The sequence below is a fragment of the Lonchura striata genome, chromosome 15, assembly GCF_050655825.1.
Source record: "Lonchura striata isolate lonStrDom1 chromosome 15, ASM5065582v1, whole genome shotgun sequence".
NCBI classification, from domain to species: Eukaryota; Metazoa; Chordata; class Aves; order Passeriformes; family Estrildidae; genus Lonchura; species Lonchura striata.
The window spans coordinates 6,731,761-6,744,651 of NC_140717.1; the positions used below are offsets into that span (position 1 = coordinate 6,731,761).

Sequence of the window (12,891 nt, forward strand, 5' to 3'; positions counted from 1 at the left end):
CTTGGGGCTGGCTGTGCTCTGCACCATCAGGGGGTCCCAGCTCTGCAACAGCTGCTGGAAATTAAATATAATCTGCACAACTGGGTGAGAGTGCTCAGGTTCCCCTCCACCACCTGGAACCTGGGTGCCTTCGTGGCACGCGGTGCTGAGCCAGGGTTTACAGCACGTGGTGGGTGTTGTTGGTAACTACATCCCAGATGAGCCAGAGCGGAACATGTGAGGCTGTATTTTTAACTCTGAGGTCCTGGTAACATGGAAAACTGGGTGCCTGGCCCAGGTGCTGCACAGATCGATGGAAAATTTCTTGCCTCCCATCGACAGCTCGGCTTTGCTAAGCCCAGGCACTGCAGTGGCTTAGCAAATGGGGCTCTGCCCCTAGGAGTGGCTTTAAGGCTGTGCCCAGAACCCAGCAGACACCACTCGCCATTCCTCTGGGAAGTGCTTCCCTGTGGAGCTGCAGCTGGGGAGCTGGCGTGGTGAGATGGACCTGGGGATGGGGTAAGCCCAACTTTCCCAACTCACAGCCTGTTCAGCATCCCCAAGCAGGAGGAACATTTCCAACCCTCTGAATGGCTAAGGCCAGGATGAGCCCATGGTCCTTGCCAGGCCTGATGCCTCCCCAGCACAGTGCTAGCTGGGACTTGGAATTCCCCCATCAGTGCAGGCATCCCACACATCTCCATTATCCTTGCCTTCACGGGGATGACCTGTGCCAAGCCGGGAGGTGGCACATGGTGGCATTCCCCTCGACCCCACCACCCTCCCATAGCCCTGTGCCCACCCCACCGGCTCAGCCGAGACGAGCAGAGGCTAAGAACATCAACTGGGTTTTATTCCTCAGGTCTGACAAGTAAAAGCACAAATTCTCTTTGGAAATAAGGAAAAAAAAAAAAAAAACACCAACACCAAAACCCCAAACCAACGTTCAAAGCACGCAGACCGTTTCTCAGGATGGAGGCCACGCCATCAAGCTCCGCCGCCGGACGCGTGTCCTTCGCAGAGATGTAGTTTAAAAAAAAAAACAACAAAACTTGTGGAGGAGGAAAGACACAGAGCTACGGGTTTCCATGTCAATTTTAAAGAAAAAAACAGGCCCTTTTTTTTGCTATTGTTATAAATATCCCATCCGAGCGACTCGGAACAAACAATAACCATAAGGAGGAGCATCCTTTCTGCTTGGCCCCGTGGGCACAAAATCTCTACCGGCACCTCAGGCCGCTAGAAGCCCTCGGGGACGGTGGCTGGCACCCGGTGTGAGCCCGGCTCTCAGCTGGGGTGGCGGGTGCTGCCATCCCTGCGAGCGGCACCCGTCACCCTTGCCCGAGGCTGTCAGGACGCCGCGCCGCAGGGGACCGGGAGCGGGGAAGGGGACAAGGGACGGGGGTGCCGGGGGTGGCAGCTCAGGTGCAGGTGGCCTCCTGGCTCTCGACGGGGATCTCGCTGCCGCTGCTGCCCTCGCCGTACTGCTGGTAGGGAGGGATCTGGGGCGCCTCGATGATCAGCAGCCCCTCCGGGGACAAGGAGGCGAACACCGTGATGGGATCCACCTCGTAGGGCAGCCTGCAGGGGGGCAGGAAAGAGGCGATGGGTTAGGATGCTGCACCCCCGGTTCATCCCGACCCCCGGACCCCCAGCGGGCGGGGACCCAGGCAAAGCCTCTGTTGTTACTGGAGCGCCTGGGAATGTGCGGGGATATTTAGAGCGGGCTGCTGGCCGGCCTGGCCGCCGCGGGAGCTCTGTTTAATCTCGCCGGCAGATGTGTTTGACGGGATGTCAGCGCCGCTTGTGCCCGCGGAGCGGGAGTAAATCCCGGCCGCGCACAGCCCGCGTCAGCCGCCAGCCTTGCCCGTAAAAGGAGCCCGAGCGGGAGCGAGCGGTGCTCGCCCCAGCCTTCCCGTGGGAGTTCGGGATGCACAGGGCTCCTTCAGGGTGGAAAAGCAAAGCTGAGCTGCTGCCAGCTGAGGAAACCCTTCCCATGCCCTGGGCTTTGATGCTTTTCCCTGTTAACCGTGCGAGCCCCGCGGGTGGGATCTGCCCCCCACATCGGTCGGGGCTCGCCTTTGCGGTTGTTGTTGCCAAAGGGAGCCGCGGGTGAGTCAAGGCGATAGCGATCTCGCTGACATCACGGGGATGCGGGGAGCGCAGGGATGCGCTCCGGGGCTGGCGGTGCAGCCCGCCCGCCGCTCCCGGGGGCGCCTCCTCCCCGCGCCGCCGGCCGCAGCCCCGGCCGTGCGGGAGACTGACAGAGCGCCTCAGAAAAGGCCTCCTCCTCCTTTCCTTCCCTTGGGAAATCGCCGTATAGCTCGGCCCGGCCAGGCACGTGCAGCAGAAGGGCAGATTTTGGGGTGGAAATAGTCCCTATGTGTGTGAGCTGGGGTGCGGGGACTGGCAGAGCTCGGCCAGGCCGACCGGTACCTACTGGATTTTCTTGGTGAAGTTCTTGGAGACGATCCCTCCTTCCACCTGCTGCTCCTCGTGCTTGCCTGCAGGGAAGGCCAACACCCCACATCAGGACCTTACCAGATTATTTTCTCCCCCAACAAACAATAACAACTAAACCAAATAGAAAAGATCTCCAAGCAGCTGTTTCTCTGTCCTGGTGCAAATTATTTCTCTGGGGAGGGCTCAGGAAGCCTCTCCATGTGAAGAGATGCTAGACACAGCACAGCCACAATTCCAGTGGAAAACCAGGATCTCACAGGCTGCCAAGAGCTGGGGCTTAAGAAAATAAGCAAATAATGAAACTATTGTAGGTGGCAGCATCCCCCTTGACCTCACTCCCCAGGATGGGTTCCTTTCTCCCCCTCTGTCAGGCTGGGGGTCCCTGTACCTGGAGCATCAGCCAGAGGCTGCCTGGACCCCCCCCAGCCTGTAGCTTTCCCCCTGTGCTGCAGTGAGCTCCAAATAAATACTCAGGGCTGCGTTAGGTGGCAGCCCCCAGCCCCCCCGGTGATCCCAGCCCAGAGGACCAAGGCACAATGGGGAGTGCCAGGCTGATGGGACACTGAGGGCAGTCGTGAGCACCCCAAAAATGCTGGACCCCACACCCACGGCTCCCGACATTAATTCACTTTTCAGGGATGTGTTTCTGGCTGACTCAGAGCCGAGCTGGGCTGGGGGCAGTGAGCAGCTGCTCCTTTCTTCCCAGCTTCTCCCTCGGCCCCTTTAAAGGGAATCTCCCTCCGTGCCGACCTCACCCTGGCTATAATTAACCGAGCAGAGCTGGGGCCCCTCTTGGCAGCTCGCTGCAGGGTGCTGCCAGCCAGGGCAGAAAGCAGGGAGATTTACCCCAAAGGACACACGCCCTTCTCATTTTGGCAGCAAACCACCATGGCTTGTGAGCCAGATTCCCCCCCGTGACACCCAAACTGCCCCGGAGATGCCCCAAAGCCCTCCTGCAGAAGCGGGGGGTTCCGCCGCCGCCTTAAAACAAAGGCGATTTTGGCATTTTGCAGCAATTCCTTGAGCTGGCAGTGCCATCTCCGCGGTGCCTCGGCTCTCACCTGACACCTCGACGTAGCCATCCTTGGTTTTGACCGTCAGCTCCTCGGGTTTGAAGCTGTGCACGTTGACACACACCTTCCAGGGCTCGCGGGGGAAGGGCGCGGGGCTGCGGCTCTCGGGGTACCCCCCGAAGTGGGCGCCGTAGGCGGGGGCCATGGGCGGCGAGCGGCCGAGCCCGGCGCGCAGGGGGCCCGGCCAGGTGGTGGTGAGCCGGGGCCGAGCCCAGTCGGGCCAGTCCGCCGTCAGATCCCCCGGGAAGGGCGACAAGCCGAAGTCATCGTCCAGCAGACGCGAGGTCAGGCCGGGCTCCCGGAAAGGGTCGCGGAGGCTGCGCCTGCCGGGATAATGGCAGGAGAAGGGCATCTGGCTATCGGCCATGGCTTCCTTCGGAGGGGTCTGAGCGTGTCCCCGGGGCTCTCCAACGGAGCCTCAGCCTCTGTGCGGCTGCTCCTGGCTGCAAACTTCCCCCGGGAGCCTGTCCCGGAGGAGACGCATCCACCCCGGGACGGTCCCTCCTGCCCGGCACCAGGTGAAGGACGATGAGAAAATCAATTCAGGCTGAATCACCGGGAGCTGGAGCAGCGCAGGAAGGACGGAGGGAGCTCTCTGGCCGCTAGAAAACGCTTCCTGTCTGGCTGCAATCCCAGGACTGGGGAGAGGAAAATAAAACTTCTTGTCAGGAGAGAGAGAGAAAAAAAAAATAATAAACCCAAATATCCTGAGATTAAAAAGCTTCTCTCTCACTTCTCACTCTCCAGCACTTTATGTGCAACTTTCCCTGCTGCTCCTGGGTGAGAACTGCAATAAATGCCTGAGCCTGGAGCCCAGAAACTTCTCTAACCTTCCAGCCGTTGGGCGAGTACTATTTATATGGATTTCGGAGGAGGGGGGTGTGTGTTTTGCAAGTCCTGCCCTGTCAGCCGAGTATTTTGGAGAGGATGAAACAGCCGTGGAGAATTTGGGCAGTGGCAGCTGACCTCTCCTGCTGGCCCGAGGATCCCGGCGGCTTCGGCAGCTGCCCCGGCCCCTGCCGCCCCCTCCTGCTGCTCTGCCCGCCCAAAATAGCCCCCAAGCTCACTCGGGGCCGGCTGCTTTCAGCGCGGTGTCACCTGTTAAAAATACCGTGGTGGGGTGAGCAGGCTGCTCCCCTCACTGTAAAGGCACGTGTCCCCACGCCACCGAGCACCGCCGTGCCGGGAAATGGGTCACTGGGGGCACCCCCAGCGCCCTGGGACCCGGGGGGGCTGTGTGGGGCTGGGGACAAATGAGCCCCTCCAGCACTGCGTCTTTGGACACCTCCACCAGCTGGGCCCGGAGGAACATCCCCTAAACTGCAGGGAGGAGAGGGACCCCCGGCAGCAGGCAGCACAGGGGCTCAGGGCGCTGCTCAGCCCCTGCCTCCTCCTCCTCCTCCTCCTCCTCCTCCTGGCCCCACCGCACGGCCCGGCCCTGCCGCAATCGCGGTGCGGGCAGGGCGAGGCGTTAATCACAGCCGCGGCCGGGCCGGTAATTACAGGGCAGCGGCGGAGCGGGCTGCGAGCTGTGGGAAGGGGCGCGGCAGCAGCACCGCAGGGGCAGCTCCCAGCGAGCATCGCCCGGGACACACGGCCCCGAGCCCGGCCACAGGCGGGGGCACGGCTGGCGGGGATGGGGGTCCCCATGGAGGCGATCCACGCACGGCTCCGGTGGGCAGCGGGCTGTGCTGGACGATGGGATGTCATCAGTGAGGGTGACGTTGGCCACGGAGCCACTTCCTCATGCCGCATCCTGGCTCTGCATCATGCTCCTTCTCTCCAGCATCTGCAATTTTTCTAATGGACTCTGTGGAAGTAATTGCAGCAGGAAGGGTTTAATGCAGCACAGGGATGCAGCCGCTGGTCACTCCACGGCGTTAATCGCGGCAGCATCGCTGGGCACGGGGAGCTGCCTCCCCTTGGCTAGGGCAGGGCTGCCCCCCATGCACGGAGACACCTGGGCATCACAGGGGTCTCCCTGGGGTCTGAAGGGATGCCTGGAGGTGCCCGAGAAGTGCCCGAGGAAGTTCCAGGTGCCAGCTAAGTACTCCTGGTGTGGGGAGGCAGCTGCTGGCAGAGGGACTGAGCATCCCCCTCCGTTCCCTTGTCCTACCTGGCTGCCTCTGCCTGGCTGGGGGCTCCTGGTGCCCGTGGGTGACAGTACAGCGACAGTCCTGGGGGTCACTGCCACACACAGCCTGAGCTCAGCTGGACAAGTCTCAGCTTGGCTGAGGAGCAGGTGGTCCTGCCCCACCACCCAGCTCTGCCACCCCCTTGGGCAAACAGCAGCGCACGGGGTGAGAGGGACAAGCCCCGAGGAGGTTTCAGGCAGTGCCACGATCCTGCCGTGTTTCCAGGAGCCTCATAACATCCCCCATCCCACGTTTCCCACATAGCTCTAGGCCATCCTCCCTCCCCGGCCAGGAATTCTTTCTGTCGCCTTGTTCATCCCCATTAGTCACACGTCCCCTCCTCCCGCCTGCTCTCACCCTCTCTGGGCCATCCCAATTTAGCTCCTGTTGTCATTCCAATCCTCCCGGCTGCCTCCCACCACCGAGCCACCCCACGACATCAGCTCTGGGAAACATGAAGTGCCCTTGCAGCCCCCCTTCTCCTCCGAGTGACCTGGGGATGCTGCCCCGTGTCCCCACGATCCACCTGTGCCATGCCCAGACCTTTCCTGGGTGCCCATCTGAGCCCCCCAGGGGACCATGGGGACATGGCCCAGGGCTGCTGCTCTTCTGCGGGGCTTCCAGGGTGCTGGAGAGTCCCCACTGCCCTGGTGAGGTGAGAAGGTGACAATGGCAGGGCCCTGTGGCATGGGAACTCTGTGCAGGGCTTGGAGCAGCACAGGAAGGGAAGGGCACAGCCCCGAGGAGAGCACTGGTGAGCCCGTGTGACCTCCAGGGAGGGATGGACGCATTTCTGGCTTGGACTCCCAGTGCCTGAACAGGGTGGGGGAATCCAAAGGGCCTGGCAAAGGGCAGCAGGAGCCTGGCCCAGCAGGGAAAGGAGAGCTGCCAGAAATACTAGCCCACAACTTTTTTTGCTTCAGCCAGTGCCCTGAGGAGCCAGTCCTCAGCAGCTGGGAGTGGAGGCACATGCCCTTCTCTGCAGAGCAGCTGAAACAACCCAAAATATCCCACCGCACACGCTTGTATCCAAAAGGAACATGATGCAAAGGAAATACTGTCCGAACCTTTATTGGAACCTTTTTCTAACCAGGCTAACAACTCAAACACCCAGGAAGACTAAAGGATACAGAACACATGTGGATGGAAAGCAAGGGGAGCTTTACAATGAACTCAAACAAACAGATGTGCCGGTGTCGTTGGGGGTGGAATCAACCAACAGGCAGAGAACAGAGACACCATTTCCCTCACGGCTTTTCTCATGTCTTGGCTTTTGTTCTACGTCTCCTGCTCACTCCCTGGGTTTCAAAGGTGGAGAGCTGCCCTGGGCTGCTGAGGGTGTTATTCTCTAGGCAATAGCCCAAAAGCTGGGGTGCTTCACCATGACACTGTTGCTTTGGAGACCCTCCCAGTCATGTGCAAACTGCCAGGTAGCAGCGAAGTCATGAGAATTATTTATTCTGTGGTGAAGAGGTAATAAAACCCCACTGCACACTGAAGGGCACCTGAACCTGCCCCTTTCTCAAACCAATACCCCAAGAGCCCGAGGCTGAGCACCCAGCAGCTCTGGGCCAGCTCTGTGGGAACAGCCCAGCGCTGGCACTCGCCTGCTGATGCTGGAGCTGTGTCCACAGTCCCCCAGCACAGGCAGCTCTGCCCCGGGAGCACAAACACCTCCCCCGAGGTGGGCAGAGCAGTGGCTGTGGCCGTGGTGGAGCGACGCTGGGGCAGGGTGGGATTTTTAGCACATCTCATGCTCTTCTCAAGGCTGGGGGAGGATGCCTGCAGAAAGCTCTGTTTGTGTTAGCTAATGAGCTCACATCAGAGAAAAGCTACTGGCACAAAGCCTGGGGAGGGGGCAAAGCAGGGCATGGCACAAGGGTCTCAGGATGGGGCAGGGTGGACATCCTTGCTTCCTGGTGGAGACCACGGCCAGTCACTTCGACCCTATTCCCTTCCTCATCACTGATGCAAAGGGTGACAAGTGTCCCCTACCCAGAGGGAAGAGGGGACCAGCAGTAGGAGATCAGAGAACTCCAGGAATTTTTGGTGATGGCAGCCCTATGCCACGTGGCAGAGGAAGAGGAGCAGGGTTATTCCTCCACCAGAACTGGCCCATCACCTCTGAATTCCCCACTCCTTTCCAGGGGGATGTGATCTGTCAACAGAAGCTGGTTCAAGGAGATGGAGAGTTTTCCCCTGCCTTGCCCATCTCCATCACAATGAGGTTCCTCTCTAAATATTGGTGGTGAGGTCCAAATGAGCCAAATTTGCCTTCCTCTGTCCAACATATCTGGCAACACTTCAAAGGCTCCTGCCTTCATGGACCCAACAGCATGACCCAAATAGCTTTTTTTAAAGTAATGGTCAATAAATAGAAGAAATAAATATTAAATAGAGGCCAAGTCCTCTCAGCCTGTTCGATATATGTACAATGCATAGCAAAATAACAGTGACTAGCTGTTGCAGACAAGTTTGGTGCAAATTCAGTCCCCAAAACAACAAAAACATTGAGAAAATTGCAGTTAACATAAAGCAAAGCTCAGCTGAGTGCTGCAACCAATGAAGAACAGAACAGAACAGTGCTTTGAAACATCCCTTATCTTTACTTCCCAGCAAACCTGCAGAAGTGGTGTTGGATTTTCTGGAGCATGGGGTTGGGAGAGGTGGGACAAGCCTCCCTTGGGGGGACAAACCCAGAGCCAAGGCAGGTCCAGTGAATAGGGAGAGCTGATGGCTCCAGGCTCAAGGAGACATTTGGAGTGAGCGCTGTGACGTGCTCTGCTGGGAAAGGCAGCAGGGGTGCTTTGTGGGATGATTCAAAATCATGGGTGGGAAAGAGCCTTTGAGTGCGAGACAGGGCTTTCAAAAACCAGCCAAGATATTACCCTGATGATGTGACCACAGCAGCGATTCAACACCAAAATGACCAAGCTGCCTTTCCTCCAGGTGAACCTGCTCTTTGCAGAGAGCACCTGCAGCAATCTGAGGTGTTGGATGCAGAGCAAAAATCCGTAAAAACAGTGAATGAGAGGGAAAAAAATAAATTAAAAAGCACTGGCAAAAGGCACAGAGACAGAAAAACTCACAGCTTCACACAAACCCACAGAAACCTCATCTGTCCACTAACAGGAAGGGTGTACTAAAGCTTGTACTAAAAATATTAAATAAGTTAAAAAATAAATAACACCGAGGGAAACTCACATGTATATGCACATGTGCACATACACACATACACACACAGCCTTGATCAGATCCGTCACCAGAGGCTGGATTTTGCAAGGATTCCGCAGGGATCTCTTTCTCACAGTCTCTTTTGTTTTCCCACGGGTGGGTCAGCGCGCAGGGATAAACACGGCAGGGGAGTCCTGGCGACGGCATCCTCGCGGGGAAGCGGCGCGGAGCAGCGCCGGCCGAGCCAAGGCAAACAGCGCGGGGCCAGCTGGCGCCCGGCCGGCGGGCGCAGGCGACACTTCGCTGGTGGCACTGCCAGCACCCAGCTCGGCCGGCCAGCTGCCCCTCGCCGGCAACCCCCGACACGTCCTAGACCCGTTTCTGTGGTCACGCCCATCACATTCCTGCACAAATCTAATGAGAAAGGCGAGATTCCAGCACGGAAAGGCGCAGCTCTGCCCTGCGTCCCTTCGGCCGTCCCGGGCTCTCCGCCCTGCGCCGGAGAGCGCAGAGGGACACGGTGGCAGCAGGAGCGACTGTCACTCCTCCGGCCACCTCACTGAGAGGGGCCAGAGCTGTAAACCTTTACACGAGACCGGCGGCATGGATACATTTGAACAAACAAACAGATCCAAAAATAACTTAACGTTAGAAAAAAAAAAAATTAGAATAAATAAATACTGGTCCATTCTGACATACAATTAAAAATAGAATAATAATAATATTAAATAAATAAATAAATAAATATTTTAGAGAGGTTTACTCCAATGCAAGTCTGCTTGGGAAACCCCAGGAGCATTTAGCTGCCACGGACTGAACAGGCAGAGGCAGTCCTTGATGTAGGGATCAGCTGGACGAGTGCAGGAGCTGCTGTCAGCCCCACACAACCCCTGGGGTCACAGGGGGTGGATGCTGCCAACCCTGGTGTGGTGCTTCCAATCATCTGTTCCCAGCCACGAGGACTCCAGTCACTGTGAGTTTGGTATTTACACCAGTTGCACAAAGCCCCTCTTCTTTCCTAGTTTTGGATCTTCAGGCTCTCTGCTTCCTTGCTGCAGCTCCATATGTGCGTTATGGGGTGCCAAGGGGCAGGAGGCTGCTCCTGAAACGCTGCTGGGGGCTGGGGAGCTCTGGGTTCCCCTCACTGCCTTTGGATCTTCCCAGGGAGCAGAAGAAGGGGGCATTTTAGCATCAAATTGGGAGAGACTCTTTGGGGAAGAAACATGAGGTTTTCAGCCCTTTTGAGAGGGAGTTCACTGCAGAAGGTGGCCAAGGGGCTGCTGCTGGGGCTAGCACAGGAAGGAAGGCAGTGGCATCCTGTCTTTGATCCCTCAACCACAGCCCTGGAGCATTTGCTCAGCCCTACCAGGAGTGCTTCTCTCTGTATCCTAGAAAGGGTCTTTCCAGAAGATGGACCCATCCCCACTAAGCCAGCAGCCATACCAGTACCCAACTCTCTGCCTCAGCCCCCTCATCCTCACATTGCCTGCAGCAAGCAAGGCAGGGGATGAAGGTCTGGGGAAAAAGGGAGCTTTGGCCATTGAAGGCACAGGACAAGGGGGTCCAGCACCAGCAAAGATCCTGGGAAAGAGGTCCCTGACATAAAACTTCCTCCTGTACCACCCAGATGGAATCCCTGCCTGTGCTGCTGTACTTTCCAACAGATTTATAGGCTTGCTGAGGTGATCATCCAGTTCCACCACAGCAGCTCATGGCACTCAGCCTTCCTCCCTTTGCTGCTTTGTCCCTTTTCCAGCTGCCAGGGGCCATAGGTAATTCTATAGATGGGGTGTGGGTAGTAGGTTACATTCCTTTCTACCCCCTCTCCTCCTGCAGATGGTGGCTGCACTCAGCCCTATTCTGTAACACTTAAACAACACACACCTCCTTGACTCATTAAACCCAAACTCGTTAATAATCATGCAGGATGGAAGGGGAGGGGATGGAAAAAGGGAGGGAGGGAAGTCTTAAACCCAAATTAGCGTCTCTAAGCACCCAGGTGTTGTAAGAGAAATAAACTCCTCAGCACCAGCTCAGCCTGTGCTGGGAGAAGCCTTTGTTACCCGGCAAAACACAGTAATTGCGCAGGCAGCTGGGCTGGCAGGGAGACAAAACCCCAGGGCCCAGGGCAGCCTGCAGCTCCCTGGAAAAACAGGCAATTAGTGGGGGGCCCTTCCTGTCCCCCTGCACTGCTCCGGCCTCCCAGTAACAAACTGGGGCTCCAGTGCATCCTGCTGCAGCTTGGCACCAGCCCTGCAACTGTGCTGCTGATCCTGTCCCAGGGCTGCCAGAGGGCCTCAAGGGGGAATGATGGCCTGGAATCCTGCCTGAAATTGCTGCATGTTTTGAGGAAGGGGAATTGGGGTCCCCTGGCTCTTGCAATGCCCTTTTAACCCTGTGTGTTCTGACTGCACCCCACAACTGCAGTCTCTGCACTTCTGGTCCCACCAGCAAGGCACTCCGAGGGCAACACTCTCTGAAGAACCTAAAACCAACCTGCCTGAGGCTTCCTCCAAGAGGGGAAGCCCATAGCCCCTGTATTCCATGTGTGGCCTGGCCCTTGGAGCACAGCATGGCACCACCTCCCCTCTGCCTTGTACCCCACCAGCCCCAAGTCTGCTTCACACCTCAGCAGGTGGTTTGCAAGCAGTTCAGTGCTGGGGGGATAAAACAACCCTGCAAAAGGTGCTGCTGCCTGGTAGGAAAGGGCAGGAGAAAGAGCAAACAGCCTTTTTTTTCCCCCAGGAAGTACGTTGGAGGGATTTCTAGCCTTCTATTTATAGCAGGGCTGACTGGCAAAAAATAAATATTTTCTATGCAGAGTGGGCAGAAGCTCTGGAGGAGAGAACCAAAGGACCTGGTATTTGCCTTGGTGGGAACAGCCATTCCCCCATCACTGAAGCTTTCCAGCAAACTCCTCCCCAGCTGGGTCTGTCTCTTGAGCAGAAGTTAATTTGTTGGTTCCTGGTTTGTCAGAAGGGCAAGGAGCAGAATTCTTTCCTTTGGACCTGCTGGTAGTGCTTTGGAGAGCAGTAGCAATGGGGAGATGGGAGCATCGGGGAGGATGGAGCAGGTCTGTCGTGACAGACCCTCTAAAAAGCACCGACCCTTCTTCCAGCCTGGCCTGGGGAGCTGGGGCTGATCCACCCACTCCGCGCTGGGGCGGAGGGGCTGCACCAGGCGCTCCAGGGCTCTTCCTCCGAACCGGGGAAGGGGGACCCGGCAAAGCCACCACGTCAGTATCGGGGATGATTGCTATCGATGGCCAGGTAGGTGGGAAGGAAGCGGAGAATGCCAGGAATGTGGCGGTGACGCCGGCACCCGCTGTCAGGCAGCAGTGGCACTCCCTAACGACGCAGGCTGTCGGAGCTGGCTCCTGAGTCACAGCTCCTGCTCCTGCTGCGGCTGCTCCTGGGGCCCGAGCTCCGGCTGCTGCTCCAGCTTCGGCTCCGGCTCGTCCGGTAGCTGGAGTAGCTGCGGCTGCGGCTCGGGGAGCGGCTGAAGCTGCTGTACCAGGAGGAATAGCTGCCGGCGCTGCTGGAGGAGGAGGGGCTGGGACGGTAGTAGGGGATGGGGCGTTTGCGGGCACTGCGGGGACAGAGAGAGGTGGGTTACCAGCAGCACAAGGCTAGATTTACTGCCAAAATCTCCGAAAAACACTGTTTACTCTGCACAACACTCCCAAAAATGTGACTGTGTTTGTTTAAAATGTAGCTGATGGGCCTTGGGATTCAAACTACCCACCACCACAGCCCCGGGGAAATCCCAGTCTGCTGGGCTCTACTTGATGATGTCCCAAAGAGCCCTCTGCGTGAAGGGTAGAGTCAATAGTTGACACTCTCTATTGTGGGACACCTACCACAGGGCAGGGTGAAATAAAAAGCCTGTTAAAGAATGCTTTTGGCACCTGAGTCCCTGCTCTGACTTCATCTTCTTTTTTCCTTTAGCTATTGTAAATTGAGACCCTCCCCATCCTCCCTCTGCCTTCATATGGAAATCCCCAAGCTTTAGAGGGGTGGAAGGGCCTGCTGATCAAGCTCAGGGAAACTGCTCTCCTGGAAAACCCT

The 12,891-nt window shown here is 57.6% G+C and overlaps 2 protein-coding genes across 7 annotated transcripts in view; both read right to left on the bottom strand.

The window, feature by feature from the left end:
• Positions 1-811: 811 nt before the first annotated feature.
• HSPB8 (heat shock protein family B (small) member 8) lies at positions 812-4,916 on the bottom strand. 3 transcript variants are annotated; one of them, XM_085593067.1, is made up of 4 exons: positions 4,614-4,916; positions 3,504-4,153; positions 2,420-2,483; positions 812-1,560 (listed from the first exon to the last, which is right to left on the bottom strand). In XM_085593067.1, exons 2-4 carry the CDS (start codon positions 3,880-3,882, stop codon positions 1,401-1,403), a joined length of 603 nt encoding a protein of 200 aa, XP_085449193.1. In that variant the 5' UTR covers positions 3,883-4,153; positions 4,614-4,916; the 3' UTR covers positions 812-1,400. The 3 variants fall into 3 exon arrangements, with proteins under 3 accessions (XP_085449193.1, XP_085449194.1, XP_021405488.1); XM_085593068.1 differs by lacking the exon at positions 4,614-4,916 and adding an exon at positions 4,346-4,500; XM_021549813.4 differs by lacking the exon at positions 4,614-4,916 and adding an exon at positions 4,249-4,342.
• A 1,789-nt stretch (positions 4,917-6,705) lies between these two features.
• Positions 6,706-12,891, bottom strand: part of SRRM4 (serine/arginine repetitive matrix 4) — a 46,338-nt gene continuing 40,152 nt past the window's right edge. For all 4 annotated transcript variants that reach the window (XM_085593065.1, XM_021549948.4, XM_077787152.2 and 1 more), the window contains exon 13: positions 6,706-12,412. In XM_085593065.1, coding sequence (XP_085449191.1) covers positions 12,172-12,412 — 241 coding nt within the window. In that variant the 3' untranslated portion in view covers positions 6,706-12,171. The remainder of the gene's footprint in view (positions 12,413-12,891) is intronic.